Source organism: Spermophilus citellus (genome assembly GCF_964194105.1).
Source record: "Spermophilus citellus genome assembly, chromosome: 8".
NCBI classification, from domain to species: Eukaryota; Metazoa; Chordata; class Mammalia; order Rodentia; family Sciuridae; genus Spermophilus; species Spermophilus citellus.
In genome coordinates, this window is record NC_138189.1 from 62,434,770 (window position 1) to 62,451,448 (window position 16,679).

At 37.9% G+C, this 16,679-nt stretch overlaps 1 protein-coding gene across 6 annotated transcripts in view; it reads left to right on the plus strand.

The window, feature by feature from the left end:
• The window catches only part of FRAS1 (Fraser extracellular matrix complex subunit 1), a 448,933-nt gene that overhangs the window by 390,480 nt on the left and 41,774 nt on the right, over positions 1-16,679 (plus strand). For 5 of the 6 annotated variants that reach the window (XR_014023287.1, XM_081304117.1, XM_081304120.1 and 2 more), the window contains 6 exons: positions 1,363-1,609; positions 2,796-3,140; positions 4,363-4,523; positions 4,954-5,101; positions 11,348-11,553; positions 14,558-14,714. Coding sequence is in view for 5 of the 6 variants with exons in the window: in XM_081304117.1 (XP_081160243.1) it covers positions 1,363-1,609; positions 2,796-3,140; positions 4,363-4,523; positions 4,954-5,101; positions 11,348-11,553; positions 14,558-14,714 (1,264 nt within the window). In the remaining variant the exon portion in view is untranslated. Of the gene's footprint in view, positions 1-1,362; positions 1,610-2,795; positions 3,141-4,362; positions 4,524-4,953; positions 5,102-11,347; positions 11,554-14,557; positions 14,715-16,679 lie in introns of those variants that run through there. The other variant, XM_081304121.1, reaches the window with a different exon arrangement.

Sequence of the window (16,679 nt, forward strand, 5' to 3'; positions counted from 1 at the left end):
AAGTGGACTGGAACCTTTAATTGAGCTCAGAAATCAGCTGGACTAAGCTGAGCCCTCTTATGTTCAATTTAAATGAAGAATTAGAAAAGAACAGATAAGCTAAAGGATCTTTTAGAAAAAGGCTAAGACAGCATGTTCTCGTAGTTTTTATTTTTTCCCCAAGAAAAGACAAAGGACTGTGAATGGTTTCTAGATCTTAAATAGAGATCTATTGAGTGTTTCATTTTCATTTTCTTGGGGGTGATTTGAAATATGGAGCTTAGAAAAAACTTAATTTGATTAATCAAGTAGATAGATGCTAATAATTCTCTGTTTGACTAAAATTCTGTTTTTCAGATATTCATGGCCCTAGATGTTTATGAATATTTAACTATTTTTTTAAACTTGTAGTTTGCACAAAGTATAGCTCCTGCTTTTTCAGTTCTTGGCATGTTCATATGTCAGGTTTCATTTGAAGGATTTATCTTCCCTCCTTTCCTTTCCCTTCTCTTTCCTTCCCCTTCCTCCCTCCCTCCCTTCTTTCTTTCCTTCTTTCCTTCTTCCTCTCTCTTTTTCTTTTTCAACAAGGTAAAACCAGAAAAATTCCCATAAGTTTACAATTGTATGCATATAAAATAATTTCTCCATTTCATATCAGGCTAAATTTATTCATGTTATAGTTTTAGCCCATTTTAATGGCAAAGAATTTAGTTAAATATAAAGTTGAAATTAGTTGGGCTCATTTAAATAACTTTCTATGAATCAACCTCTATTATTAGTGCAATGAGATTCTATGTCAAATTTAATTATCTGAGTAATATGGTCACAGTAATGATAATATATTTGTTCAGTGCTTTAAATTATTCTTGATCCTCCAATAAATATGTAAAATGGGAAAATTATTATTGTTATTTAGCTGATGAAGAATCTGATGTTCATAAAGTCTTATAACTTTACCTAGCTTGGAAATAACAGAATCAGAAGCCGAGCCTAGAACCTCATACTCCAAGGTCAGGGGTCTTTATTGTTAAACTTGCCTCAAAAGAAGAGGAGAACTAAGTAATCGAATGATGGCTATTGCTATCCCAAGAGAGTTAAGAAAACAGGATATGAGTAATTATTAACTGGGTTTCTTCAGTCACCAAATGGTAGGAGGCAGCTCTGCCCTTCAGGCCTCCTACAATTAATCAGCCCAAAGGTCCAGGAGAAGAATGGGACCAGGTGGCTGAGTGCCCCAGGTATGCTGCAAGGAGAGGGGTCAGAGATCCTGCTGTTCAAGTCAGTTCTCGACCCACTGGACTTGAGAGCTCTTTGCTCAGGATGCTCCTGGGGACCATAGCAAGGGATGCTGAGGTTAGGCTCCTGTTGTTTCCTTTGTGGCAGGTACAGTTTGATGAGCGAGAAGATACCAAGTCCTGCACCATCGTCATCAATGATGATGACGTGTTCGAGGGTGTTGAGAGTTTCTCTGTGGAGCTCAGCCTGCCGGCATATGCCCTCTTAGGGGAGTTCACCCAGGCGAAGGTCACCATCAGTGACACTGAGGACGAACCCACGTTGGAGTTTGATAAGAAGACCTACCGGGTCAACGAAAGTGCTGGGTTTTTATTTGCACCTATTGAAAGAAAAGGTCTGTTGTGCCAAAGGTGACGAGGAGCTACAATAATGGCTAGCAATCCCTGAGTGCCTCTTATGTGCCAAGTGCTTGTGTGTCATATTAACTCATGTGTGTGTATTTTACATGTATTGACCCACTGCATCCCCAGACAGCACTAATAATGATTCCACCCTTACTGAGTTCTATCAGAAGGCCTCCCTTCTTAATTCCAGTATTTAGAGCTCCATTTACTCTTAAATCAGACTAGAAGATTGGTTATATTTAACCTTGCAAATTATTTATGAACACAGGATTCTTAATCAGTCACCCAATCTATAAAATATTTAGTAACCTTGGTTAAGGAAGGAAGTTAAGAACCTTAGTTCTTACAAGACAGAAAATGTACTTAAGAAATTTCCCTACATGAGTATCATATGTAGAGCTCAGATGAGAAATAAACTATGTGTGAGAAGCAAAAGACAATTCTCGAGGTCAAAAAAATCAAAACAAAGATGTATGGATTTATGATTGAGACTTTAAATCACAAATGGAATGGAATCCCCATGACTGTAAATGATGATGTCAGATTTCATTATTGAATCTGCTGACTGGGTATTAGTGTAACAAATACTGTAGATGGCACAAAACCTTCCTAATACCACTTGGAAAACCAGCAAGCCCCATTGATTGCTCTAGGCCACCAAGTCAGGCCCAGAACAGGCTATCACCAAGGGATAATGCAGCACTAATAAGTAAAGCCATTGAGAGGCAAGTTTTATTTGGCTTTGTCTTTCTTTTTTTAAAACAAGCTTCTTTCTCTGAGGGAATTAAAGTGCAGAAGTTTATTCAGAAAGGCAGTGAACTGTGCTCACAGCACTACCTTCAGGACACAATTACTTTGCTACTTAAAGTACCAAATATGTCTCTTATCTTTTCACCCGCTGTGGTCTTAAATGGTGGGCAATCAGACTTGTGAATTAACAGAGCACAAAATTCACAGAATAGGAAATCCATTTTGAGTTATTTGGGCAAGTATCTGGGGTATATTAAATCCTCAAGCAGTTTATACTACAGGCTTAAGAGAAACTGTAACTCTGGAAGGTTTCCTGATAGAGTCTGAATGTGTCAGAGGGAGCCAAGCTCATTAATGGACCAGAGATTCTAAAATTTGGGAAGTGCTTTTTCAATTGTGTTGGTTTTCTTGCCATTTGACTTGCAGGTGATTCAAGCAGCATCGTATCTGCAATTTGCTACACGGTCCCTAAGTCTGCTATGGGAAGTAGTCTCTATGCTCTAGAATCAGGCTCTGATTTTAAGTCTAGAGGGATGTCTGCTGAGAGTCGAGTGATATTCGGGCCTGGTGTCACCATGTCCACCTGTGACGTCATGCTTATTGATGACAGCGAGTATGAAGAGGAAGAGGAGTTTGAGATTGCCCTGGCTGATGCTTCTCACAATGCCCGCATCGGAAGGGTGGCAACAGCCAGGGTGCTCATTAGTGGTCCCAATGATGCCTCCACGGTCTCCCTGGGCAACACAGCTTTCACTGTCAGCGAGGATGCAGGTAATGGAGAGCCTCTCTGAGGTTCCCTCACCCAAACTAACTTCAAAGTTTCAGTTTCACACAAAGGAACTTTTGCACTTATGTACCTGCCCAAAGCAATGGGTGGGCAAATTTCTCCCACATGGTGTTTCAGAGCCCAGGCTCCTTCCTCCTTATGGGTTCCCAGTGGTCTTGAAGTCCCCTGCATGCTGCTGACAGAGGGGATGGTGGATATGCTGAGTATCAGTTGATCTGAGCCACATTAAGGCCATTCACCTCTTTGAAGGGATTCTGAGGAGTATTAGAAACTACTATTTTTGAGCATGGACTGAATGTCAGACAGCATGCCATGGGTATTTCATGCATTCTCACTAGATCTTCTATGGAAGATAGAAGAGCAAATGGAGGCCCAGAGAGGTTAAATAAATGACCAAGGATTAAACAGCTAATACAGTGGCAGAGCTGGAGTAGAACCCTGTTCTTTTGACTGCACTATCTCCCTTCCGTATATGCTTATTGATGACAGCGAGTATGAAGAGGAAGAGGAGTTTGAGATTGTCCTGGCTGATGCTTCTTACAATGCCATGACTACATGTCACCTCACAGAATATTGACTATAAAAACATGGCAATTGATAGGGTTTTCATGTCAGACTTTCTCTGACCTTGGTTGTGAAAGTAACCAAACATCTTTAAGTCACTACAAAATATGATGTCACAGTGGGCCAGAAGATGAGCTTCATTCCTGAAATAAGCAATAAGCACATATGGTTTGAGTAATGATGTGTGCACCACTTGGATAAAATAGGAAAATCAACCCAGTTAAAACATTCAATTAGGAACATCCAGCTCTGGGCCCCATAAGTTCCCCCCTGCTGGTTGTCGACTGTTTTCTAGCTGAGGACCTAGTCTCTGAGTTTCTTCTCCCTAAATAGCCTTGAGATGGTCTACGATGGGCACTTCTCTCCAGTACATTGTTAAGAACATTCCCCAGAGAGTGGTCTCTCCAGCACCACCTCCATGTGGTCCTCCTGTAGAGCTCCCCTTGATCATGATGTCAGGGGAAAAGGGGGCAATGTGACCTCTCGGCCCTCCTCCAAGGGTGCATAGGACCACCACCAAAGTCGATTTAGATAAGCTGAGTTGGATAAAGTTGTCACTCTTGCAGTGAAAGAGAACAGTGTTCTAGAAACTCCACTGATTTTTTTGGCTCAAGGTTGACCATTAAAATCTCTGTTAATCAGGCACGGTGAAGATTCCAGTTATCCGCCACGGTACTGACCTTTCTACTCTCACATCTGTCTGGTGTGCAACACGACCCTCTGACCCAGCTTCTGCCACTCCGGGAGTTGACTATGTCCCCAGCTCTAGGAAGGTGGAATTTGGGCCAGGTGTCACTGAGCAGGTGAGTCTGCAACACTGAAGACTCCACAAACTCATAAGTCTGGATGACGCTGTTGGTGTGGTCTGGAGTCTACTTTCCAAGCCCTCTGGAGGACCCTCAGTTCCCCTTGCAATGTTATGACCTTCACTTTCTATAAAAACATAAGCATACAAATAAGAGAACAAATTATGAGGGGATCTTCTAAAACTTCTCAAAGTGGCCTGTTGAGCAACAAATATCCTACAGTGTAGATTTAGGATAGAAATTGCACCTGTTTGATGTAAGTATCTAGAAACAAATTCCAAAGAATATGATATAGAGATTATCATTCTAAAACACCTTGCTTTAAGACCACCAGAAAAAGATGAGTTGCCACCTCTGCCCTAGTGTCTCAAAGGCAGAGAGTCGAGTGTTGAGCATGTTGTAAAGTCTACTTTGATTTCTCCTCCAGTTCTGCACCTTGACTATCTTGGATGATACCCAGTATCCGGTAATTGAAGGACTGGAGACATTTGTGGTTTTTCTGAGCTCAGCACAAGGAGCTGAACTGACCAAACCCTTCCAGGCTGTCATTGCAATTAATGACACATTCCAAGATGGTAAGAGATTGGGGATGCCAGCTGGTGGTTTCAAAATATATTTCTATTTTTTTCCTTAACTTCCATGTATATGACATTGTATCTCATTCATATTTTCATTCAAGAAATACATGGTGTGCTGATACTCTGGCAGGCATAAAGATATGTATAAGCATTGGGCTGTGTACTCAAAAAGTTCAATGTCAGACCCTAAACCAGAAAAATTAGAATATATTATGATAAATGACTCAGTGTTGCTGTAAATCCATTACTGCAGGAGCAGAGGGAACCAAACAGTAATTATGCTTGGGGTGATTGTAGGAGATTTCACAGAGGAGGTGATAGTAAGCCAAGTCTTCAAGTGTGATAGGAATCATGATAAAAGAAATCCCATCACAAATGTAGAGACATAGTATATACAACATATAAAACATCGATGCATGTTTGGGAAACAGTGGAATACTCTCTTTTGCTTTGAGCGTGGCAGGAGATGAATAGAGAGATGAAATGGGGAGACAGGTTGGAGTCAAACCTTAAAAGGTGTTCTCTTCCAGCCAAACAGACCAGCAGATGCTTGTCATCAGTCATTGATGTGATTTTTTGTTTTAGGAAACTTATACTGGCAGTATTGAAGATGATATGCCGGAATAAAGAGAGGCAGGTATATGAACGAAGCATCAGTTACTGCTGAAGATGTAACCCAAGTAACTGAGGATGAGGAGGAAAGGGAAGTTGCTTCTCAGGAGAAATGATGGAGATTAGAATAGTTAGACATTTATAATACATTGTGGATTCCAGACGTAAATAGAGAAGATTTGAGTCAGATTTTCCACCTAAAGTGAGAGGACTCTCATCAGCAGCCCCCATGGTGGACGGTAAAGTCCATGATTAAACTCTTAGTGACTGAAAAATCTCCCTGAAAGGAACAGGCAACCCAGCAGGGTATCTCTAATGTTTTTATTCATTTTTAAATAATTTATATCGTGTATATAGTAGTAAACATGTAAATACTAAAAAGATATACTATGAAAATTAAATCTTTCTTCTACTTTGCCATCTCCCAATCCCTGAGGTTCCTTCACTGGAAACAACCACTTTACTCAGTTTTCAGTATGTTTATCATTTGGGGAAAAACATATATTTATGTATATATGCCTATATGTGTATGTGTGTGTACTATCCACACAAACACACATATGTGTGTGTACGCATACACACCCTATGCATCCAAAATGATGCTGTCTTATTTTATATCCTGGTTTATTGAAGTATTGAAGTGTTTATTCACCTAAATGAACTTTTCCCTGTTTATTATACAGTTCTATTTTGAAAAATGCATACAGTGATGTGCTCACCACCATAACAAAGATGTTGAACAGTTCCAATACCCTGGAAAATTCTCCCATGCCCCGTTGTGGTCAATTTCTGCCCAAACCCAAGATCTGACAACCACGTATTTGTTTTCTGCTCCTGAGTCTTGCCTTTTCTAGAATGTCATGTAAATGGAATCATGTAATATGTACCATTTTTTTTATCTGATTTCTTCCAACTAGAGAAACCCATTTGAGGGTTATCCATATTGTTGCATGTACAAATAATTCCATTTATTGTTGAGTAGTTTTCCATTGTATGGATATACCACAGTTTGTTTATCCATTGACCTATTGAGTAACAACATTTGGATTGTCTTAAGGTTTTGGCAATTATAACTAGAGTGGCTATAAACATTTGCATATAGATTTTTGTATGAATATAGTTATTCATCTGAGGTTGCTGGATCATATAGTAAGTGCATGTTTGGGATTGTCAGAGTTTTGTGTTTTTTAAAAATTATTCTAGTAGGTATGCAATGATATTCTGAGGCTTGAAGTGTTTTCCCTAATGACTAATGATGCAGATTTTTCATGTACTTTTGCCATCCATATATCCTTTTTGTGAAATATCATTCAAATATTTTGTCCATTTTTTGCCATTCCCCTCTATTATTGTATTGTGGTATATTCTGGACAAAGATTTGTGTCTTGTAAATATTTTATCCCAGTCTGCTTCTTATCTCTTTCTTCTTTTTAACAATGTCCTTCAGAGAACAAAAGTGTGTCATTTTGAAGTGGCCGCCCTTGATTGATTTTTCTTTCAGAGATCATACTTTTAGTCTTGTATCTGAGAAATCTTTGCCCAGCCCAAGGTTAAAAAGATTTTCTTTGGTGTTTTCTTTCAGAAGTTTTATTACTTTAAACTTTACATTTATGTTTGTGACTCACAAAATGGTAACTTTTCACCATGAACGAGATTATACCAGCTCTACAATTCTACAATTCAAATGTTATTCAGAGTTTATAGAGTGAGCTGTTAAATGTATCCCATTTGTTCGAAATCGTGGCTTTCCTTTTGTTTCTAGTTGGTAGTTAAGGAAACTGAGAATAAGGGCAGTAAACAGTCACCCATTGCCTAGTTGGAGGTCTTTGACTCCAAGTTCATTTTCTTTGCATTATGCAGCATGGTTCTAGTTGGTGTAGTGGTAGAAGCAAGCCATGGAATATTTCTTTCCTTAGGGAAAGAAAAAAATAAGAAAGAAAGAAAATCAGTTATTCTTCTTATTGTTGAAATGACTTCTTAGTTTTTTTGGATAAAAGGTTAGTTAATTTTCCTCTGATGAAATGGAAAATGAATGCCAAGTTAGAAGCCCTAAAATAAATCTCAGCCCTAGCACATCCTTAGCCTTAGGCCAGAGGCTTAAGGTTACTAATCCACATTTTGTTCATCTATAAATAATAAAGATACTTACCTTATAAGATTGATGTAAGGATTAAATTAGACCAAATATGCAAAAAATTTTCCTATAGCCCATGGCACATCATAGATGTTATTTTACATATTTATTCCTGGCACATCTATAATTTATGCCACTAACCAGTGAAATTCCAGTAATACATGCAATCCTCACTGTACTCTGATCAACACAGAAGATTCTAGTTATTTTTTCTCATTATTTTATTGATAGATGTTGAGGTTGTAGTCTTAGGGAATACATATGTGAAACAAAATATTTCCCATCTTTCAGAAAGGCTACAACCATCTATTTCCAGTCAACGACTTACCCTGAGGAAAGAAATCCCCAAACCTATTTCAGTAACCTATTGTAATATTCAGTGCTTACTTCTATTGGTTACTTTTCTTCCTAGTAATAACTGACTCTCATTGAGTCCATTTTCTGGGCCAATCTAGGGTGGAAAGATCTTACATCTCTGCCCCTCAGCTGGTTACACTGAGGCTGAAGTATTTGTGCATGATCGTATGGAGAGGAGGTGATGAGAGCCAGAGTTAGAACTCTGGTCCATGCCATCCATGCCTCTCTTCTGGTTTCCTGTCCTCCCTCCTGTGCTAGCTTTTTATATTGCAACTTTAGCTGGCCACTGCCCTCTAGACAGCAATGCTTGCCATCGCTCAAGACTCTTACAAGCCATCTTTCAGCCTTCTGATGTAATCTTAGCGCCTTTTATCATTTCCCACTAGGCTGCTTTCAGAACCTTAAATCATCGAAGTAGCTCATCTCAGAATGTTTTCCTGTTTCTCACCTACCTCTTCTGCTCTGCTACCTAGAATTAGGCATGAGTAACACTGACTGAGCCAGACAAAAAAGGCCATATAGCCACTACGGCAGTATTCTCCTGCCTATGCAACCAAGTCATACCTTCTCATTAACTTCAAGGAACCAGAGGCCATATTTCCCCTAAATCTCCAGCTTAACCATTGCCTGTAAAGAGACCATCACATTCCAGGCATTGGTGTTTATATTCACTTTGTCAGTTACTAAGAAGATTAGCAGGGTAAGATGTTTATAGAACATTCTCTCTGCCTAAGACTGGTGCTCAACATTGTATGGGCTGCAGAGTAATAGAGGGCAGAGTCTCACAATCTATTTCTGGATACCAGACTTACACAAGTAAAAAGATAACTACAATGGCCTATATATAGAGAGGTACAATTAATATGGAGAGAGGTGCTGATAATAAGTGCCTTGTACCCATTGTATGCCCATGAAACTTCAGGGGGAAAATCTCTGTTTTATATTTATATACCCCATTAGTGTGGAAAGAGAGGGGCTCTGCAATCTGGGGAACTAACTCCCAGGGCCAATGCTACTCCTTCCTGGGGACTATAGTGCTTTATGGGGTTGTTGAGATGACATTCATATATATGTGAAAGCCCTTAACACACACATTCATCATGCAGAAATCTGTTCCTACAATCACCTTGTTTCTCTTGTCAGTCTCCTGCTGAGAAGTGTCCATTCCCAGTGTCTGTCTGTCTCTCTCTCTCTCTCTCTCTCTCTCTCTCTCTCTCTCTCCTCACACAGGGAGAGAAATGAGAGTATCTTGTTAAAAAGGAGTCTTCTAAAGCTCAGGATGAATTGGGGGTTGATAAGTACCTGACAAACCCTAAACATTACCACATTACCACTTTAGCACTTAACTTTCTCATCTGACTTGAGGCATGCCAGGCCAGCAGGAAAAACCAATCTAAAGCTGGAGATGTCTGCCAGGAACAAAAAAGCTTCCCTGATTGTTTTGCTTTTTCCCTGGCAACAAGCCTCCTTTAGGTCCTCCAAAGCTAGTGATGTCATTGCTACCTACCTTTTAACAGCACAGGCCTTCGTCTGGATGACACAGTCCTCACTGGTTAATGTATAGGGCTTAATGCCATAGCTATTAATTCTCTTTAGGTGTCTTTTCATCTGTCTTTTGTTAAGGAATATTTGATAGCTAGTAGGCTTGGTTCAGATGATGGGATGGTTTTGTTTTTCCAAAGCCGATAGTTCAGAGCAAGGGTAGGTCAGAGGCAAACAGCATTCTGCCCATGAACTCTCAGAGCCAGGAGCTACCTACAGCAACCCTTCCTGCTTCTTCTTTTCTGGTTTGGCAAGACACATCCAGAAAGCAGCCAGGAAATAGGTGGTAACAGCTTTAGGTTGGCTTTCCTACAGCCTTGAAGATTAATTCACCTTAGGAGACTTTGACATAGGACCCTCTGGATTGTTGGTAAAGAAATTAATAGCCAGTAGTCAACAAAATATTGAGCTTGGGGAAATGTCTTAATGCAGAGCCTCACAGCAGGAAGTAAAGAGGAAAAAAAATGATTCTTCATGTTGAGAAGCCTGAAGTTAGGGGACAAATCTAAATCATAATATATAATTTCTACCAAAATTTGAGTGCTTCCATGAGCTAGACAATGTATTGACTATCATGCACATATTTTCTAATTGAGAGAGTTTTTTCAATACTCAATACTGTATTGACTATCATGCACATATTTTCTAATTGAGGGAGTATTTTCAATACCTTCTCAATTCTATAAGTTAGATATCAATATTTTTCAATTAAAAAAAAAGCTCCAAGGCTCAGAAAGTCTAAATAATTTGTCCTATGCCCTATACAGTTAATAAGTAGTAAGTCTGGAATGGATAATCAGGCCTAATTATCCCCAAATCCTTGTTTTTAACTACAGTTTGGCTATGGTGCCTCCCTAAAAACCAATGAGACATGACTTATTAAAGATAAAACTATAAAAAAATAAAATAAAAAAAGATAAAACTATAGTACCTGTCACAGACTAGGAGCCAAATTCAGACTGTGTATATGTTTTGTTTGCTCCCAATAATTTTGGCTTATATGGAAATTAATTTTTATCATTTTATTTTATTTGTTGTTATTTTTACGTTAGGTAAAAAAAAAAAAAAAAAAAAAATCCAGAAAAACACCCAGATCTCTGGCTTCATTTGAAACTAAGATCTGGCAACTGGAGGCCTTTAAACAGAACCTGCCTTTCTCTCTTTGTCAGTGTCCACTCTTCCCTTTTGTCACCTGGCCTCAGTATGAGAATGTGAGTGGCCATTTGCCCATCAGACTAGCCCTGCTGTTTTCCTTATTGTAGCTCTAAAGTGAAGTGTTGAGTACCCAAGTCACTGTCACAGGTTTGTTTTGTTTTGTTTTTTGCACCTGTTTCATTTTTTCACCTGCCTGCATTTGAGATGGTGACCACACCCTGAAGCTGAGAAAAGACAGGTGAAAAGTTGATTTCTTCTGTTTCATTGGAATAATATTCAAAGTTGAAGTAGTTTTCCTTGCCTGAGAGCAACAACCATTTGTGAAATCCACTTAGCACCTGTGACTTGTCGGCCTGTGTTGGCCGTTTGCAAGCTGTGCCGTGGCCACTGCATCCCTGTGCCTCCCACTAACTATGCCTCCATCTCTCCACCTGCTCACCCAGTGCCAAGCATGCAGTTTGCTAAGGATTTGCTCCTAGTGAAGGAGAAAGATGGTGTCCTGCATGTTCCTATCATTCGGAGCGGAGACCTGAGCTATGAGTCATCAGTGAGATGCTACACTCAGGGCCATTCAGCTCAGGTCATGGAGGACTTTGGGGAAAGAAGAAATGCAGATTCTTCACGGATTACATTTCTGAAAGGGGAGAAGGTAAGTGGAACTGTGGTGGCTTAAAGACAGCATTCTCTTCTTATCACCTTTGTTTGTCCACAGGTAGGTAAATTAAATGAACTTGGAGCATATTTTGGAATTTCCTTACCAATTAATAATATTTTAAATAATGTCATCTATTCCATTTGACTATCTTCTTTGTCTCCCACTTGCAAACAAATACATATATCATCGTTTGAGATGGGAAATTTCAATAATGTGCAATGTTTTGGAAATTTAGTTCCATCAAATGTAACACTTTCCACTGGTGTTACTTAAGAACTAAGAAATAGTTCTCTGATATCTGGGTCTTTCTCCCAAAATAATATGCATCCTCACACAGGACTGAATAGAGAAATGTTGAGCATATTTGATTCAGTGTAGTATTCTCTTGATAACGTACCCAAAGAGTCATGCATGTGGTCATGGGAACTCGGGAAAAATCTCGTCACTAAACACAGCTGCATCAGAATAAAAGGATTCGACCACAGTGTATGTCAAAGGTTTATATTGAATGAGAATCCATTTCCCCCCTTTTGAATCTCAATTTCAGATGACTGGGTCAGATGTACCTCTTGGTTCAAGGCACAACATCCACGTTAGTCGGCACCATTTTTATTTTCAGTTTGTTTATTCATTTCATTTTACTTCCATTTCCAGCCACATTCTCTTCTCCACCCATCAAACTTTTATGTTTAATCTGTATATCTGTTTTTATTTGTTCTATTAAAAATGCTTCTTATTTAGCATACATGAGTTTTAATTGATAAAAATTGTATTATGTTATGTCTTTTTCAATTTTTTATTGTTGTTACTCACCAGTATGTTTTAAGATCTGTCTGTGGACCTCTAATCTGTTACTTCTGGCTGTTACATATGTTTCATGATGTGTATTTGCTATATTTCACTTATGCACACTCAGCCATAGATGATAAGGAGTCGCAGGGGTTGCATCAAGAAAGCTCCTAACACTCCGCCACCTCAAAATGTTTCAGTGCACATCCTCATACATGTCCACTTACAGACTTGAGAGAGAATTTCTTTACTCAGGGGCAAAATTTCTAGACCAAAAGACATGCATGTGCTTAATTTGGGGGGAAAAAGTGTAAGAATACTTTCCAGAATGTCACTAGAAATGCAGGAGGGTTGCTACAAGCCTACATCCTCTTCAACACTTAACATTACTCATCTTTTTTTTTGCAGAGATAATTATAAGCATAAAGGTATATCATGTTTTAACTTGTATTCTCTAATTATTACTATTTTATATTCTTGTTAGCTTATTGGACTTCCAAATAGCTTATGAGCAGATTTTTCTTCTTTGTTCCCTATTTTATCATTTTATTATCTTTTTCTTACTGACTTTTACTACTTTCTTAAATATCCTAAATGTTAATTCTTTGTCAGTTTTACATAGTGTAATATCTATCTATCTATCTATATGTCTCTATCTATCTATATATATATATATATATATATATATATATATATATATATATCTTTCTCTTTCTGTCACTTTCCTATGGTCTTCATAGTTCAATGAAGTTCTTCAATCTTGATGTAATCAAATGAATCAAAATTTTGTCTTTTTGAAATTTAGCTCAAGACCTTACCCATTGTAACTCACTCCAAATTTGTCCTCTATTCATCTCTACTACCAAAAAAAGATAGGTTTGTTCTCTGGGACTTTTAAGAGTTTTACACACCCATGACTCATAAAGGCCTGTCCTAGTTGTATATTTTATTGGAATTTTACTCATGGAAGGTTGAAACATGCTTGTGAACACATGCAAACACTACAGATATAACTTCAGCTTTGAGTCTACATGTCTGTATTTGCTTTAAGTTCAAACAAGGATGCTCTGTCTATTTAAGAGAGAATTTTAATTTAATGAAAGTATAAAGAAAATACAGTTTAATAGTCTGTATGTTACTCACATGACAATCTATCATCATTCCTAAGCATGCTTTAGAATCTCCATTTCTTTGACTTGCAAAACAAAAAGCTTTGGGTCTTGGCATATACTGTAATATCTTTTAAAAAGAATCCCATGAATCACCATTAATTTCATGCTTTCTATAAGGAATTCTTATTCTAGGAAAGATGTAAGAAAAGGAAAACAATCTTTAGGACTTAAAACAGGTTAACAAGTAACATATAAATGCTCACTGGGATTCCTTCCTACCATGTATTATGACTTAGGAAGTATCAGAGTGAACTCTCTGCCCACATATCCTTTGCAATGTAATAAGATAGTAGATTTAAAGTGATCCAACTAAAAATATCTCACTTCATATCACATAGATCTACTACCGAGGCTGGTATGTTATCTAAAATTTTGTGATTTTGTTTTACATTTTTTAAAAAATGCAATCCTCGCTGGAGAATATTCAGTTTGAGAAACACTTGACTTTTCTCCACCAAACAGGTATTGGGTTGTGTTCTCATTTTCAATTCTCAACAGTTTTCAAATAAGATTCTATTTGGCAGCAGATTTGAGAGTTCTTTAAAATTTAAAGATCTTTAGCCTAACATGAAGACGCTTTGAGTTTCTTTTAAAAACCATTCAGTTTTCAGAAGGAAAAAGTATGTTATGCAGACGTCCAGGAAGTCCAATGATATGTCAAATACCCATTGTTGGAGGTCTGTTGTAACACATGCAAACATACTGAGCAGCCGAGGCAACATGTGGGAAAGCATACGAATGTTCTACAGGTGCTTTTTAGTGGGTGATTTGTTTTATTAATTTTGGTTTTCACAACTCATCACCAATAAGTCAAAAGGGTTTGAAATGTTCTAATACCAGTCCCATTAGTTAGGTGGGTTCCCCTCAGGCATGAGTTGTTAGATGTAAACATTCTATTTTAGGACTGCAACTGGATCCTTTTGAATTCATGTTGACTCTTTGATGTTGAAAAGAAGAAAAATAGTTTCCTAGGAAAACCAAGCCAGTTACTGATACCTTGCTATAGATTTTAATTTATCTTGTGCCATTGCCTCTAGGTAAAGAACTGCACGGTCTATATCCATGATGACTCCATGTTTGAGCCCGAGGAACAGTTCAGGGTCTACCTTGGCCATCCTCTTGGAAACCACTGGAGTGGAGCCAGAGTTGGAAAAAATAACATGGCCACCATCACCATATCCAATGATGAAGATGGTAACAAAAGAAATTGCCTTTAGTTATTCTTAGGTTGATGGGACATGAAATGATATTTGAAAAACAAAAATGCTGTGGAAGTGCCTACTAATAACAGTCTCTGAATGTATATATCAAATGTTTGCAGCAAGTGATCACCCTCTATGGCACTCTGATAAGTTCAGGGTATTTCTAATCTCACTATTCCCTACATATTGCCAAAAGATAAGGAATAAGTATGATTAAAAGCTAGGACAGAAATGCTGACACAGAGAATAGAAGCCATTTAAATCATTGCAGATCAGGAGCAGATTCAGAAATACAGTCAGAATCAGTTGACTCCAAGGAACTGATTTAAAACACTGCTACCTTCCTGGAAAAGTTCAATTTTTCAGCTTCTTCTAACTGATTTGCCCTAAAACAACAACAACAACCAAAAAAACCAACTTATATTCTATAGTCAGGTGTTTGCAAAGAGTGGCCCAGGAAGAAGAAGAAACAAATCCTGTTTTTTGAATTAGGACTTCACTGTTATTAAAGTAGATATTTTAATGAGTAACTATATAAAATATTGCAAACAGCAATATCTGATTTTTATTGAATATTTATGGTACATGCTAACCATGTTATAGTATTTCACTCAGTCCTGGCAGTAATCCTTTGAAATAGTTTTTCTTACCTAGGAGAAGAAACTATACTTCAGCAAAGTTATGTAATTTGAACTGTTAATTGCAAAACTGTTAGCAGCAAAACTGGATGAGAACCAATATATATATTAGAATTGGTTCTCATCCAGTTTTTTAGCCAGGCATGAGGGCACATGCATATATATCTATATCTATATCTATCTATATCTATATCTATATCTATATCTATCTATATCTATATCTATATATATATCTATATATATATATATATTTTTTTTTTTTTTTGCATAAGGGATTGAACCCAGGGGCACTTAACTACTGAGCCACATCTTTAGCCCTTCTATTTTTATTTTTTATTTTGAGACAGGTTCTCACTAAGTTGCTTAGGGCCTTGCTACGTTATTGAGGCTGACTTTGAACTTGCAATCTTCCTGCCTCAGCTCCTAAGCCACTGGGATTACAGGCATGTGCCCTCATGCCTGGCTAAAATCTACACTCTTAACTACTGAGAGAGTTAGTGAGATTTGTAGGGTTCCTAATGAGAAATCAGGAACTGCTTTGGAATCATGTAAAATAAGAACAGCCAGCCTTGACGTTGAAGTAGTCCTTCACCCAAATAGATTGAGGTTCAAATCCTGAAGTGAGCCTCTCCCAGCACACAGATAACCCAATGATGGAGGCTCAGCGAGGTAACAGTCCTACTGTTCCAGCAGCCTTCCTCATTTTAGCAATCATTCTTACTGAAAACTCTAAAGTCTCAAGTAAGGTTCGTCTTCTACAATTAGAAAGACTAAGAGCAAGGAAGAGCGGGAAACAGACAAGAAACATCTACAGTATACTAATAATATCCTAAAAATGGTATAAAACTTGTAATTGCTCCCAATTTTCCCATCTCTTCAATCTCACTCTCTGTTATCACTATAACCACCACCCTGCCCTTCCCCTATGAGAATGTACTAGAAAAGAAGACATGATTTAAATAGTTTTTGGGAAAAAAGCCAAATTGTTAATCATTTCCTAATAATGACAGGAATGCCTCAGATCAGATAATATTTGAAAGTTTTGAGTTCCTGAATTATCATTGTAGCCAGTTGCTAAAACTAACCATGCTTACCTAAATAACCAGTGAAGAGTTAGGAATAGCTGATTGTGGGTAGGTACTAGTACTGGGAGGGTGTATCCAGAAAACCAGAGATGAAGGATAGATTTGGTAACTCAAGTAGTATATAAATGAGATAAATTATAATCCTTAGAAATTCATAGCTTATAAATAAAAAGTCAATTCATGGCATCAGTCAATAGCTATTAATCAAGGGTCCACTATGTCTCAGTCTCTTGA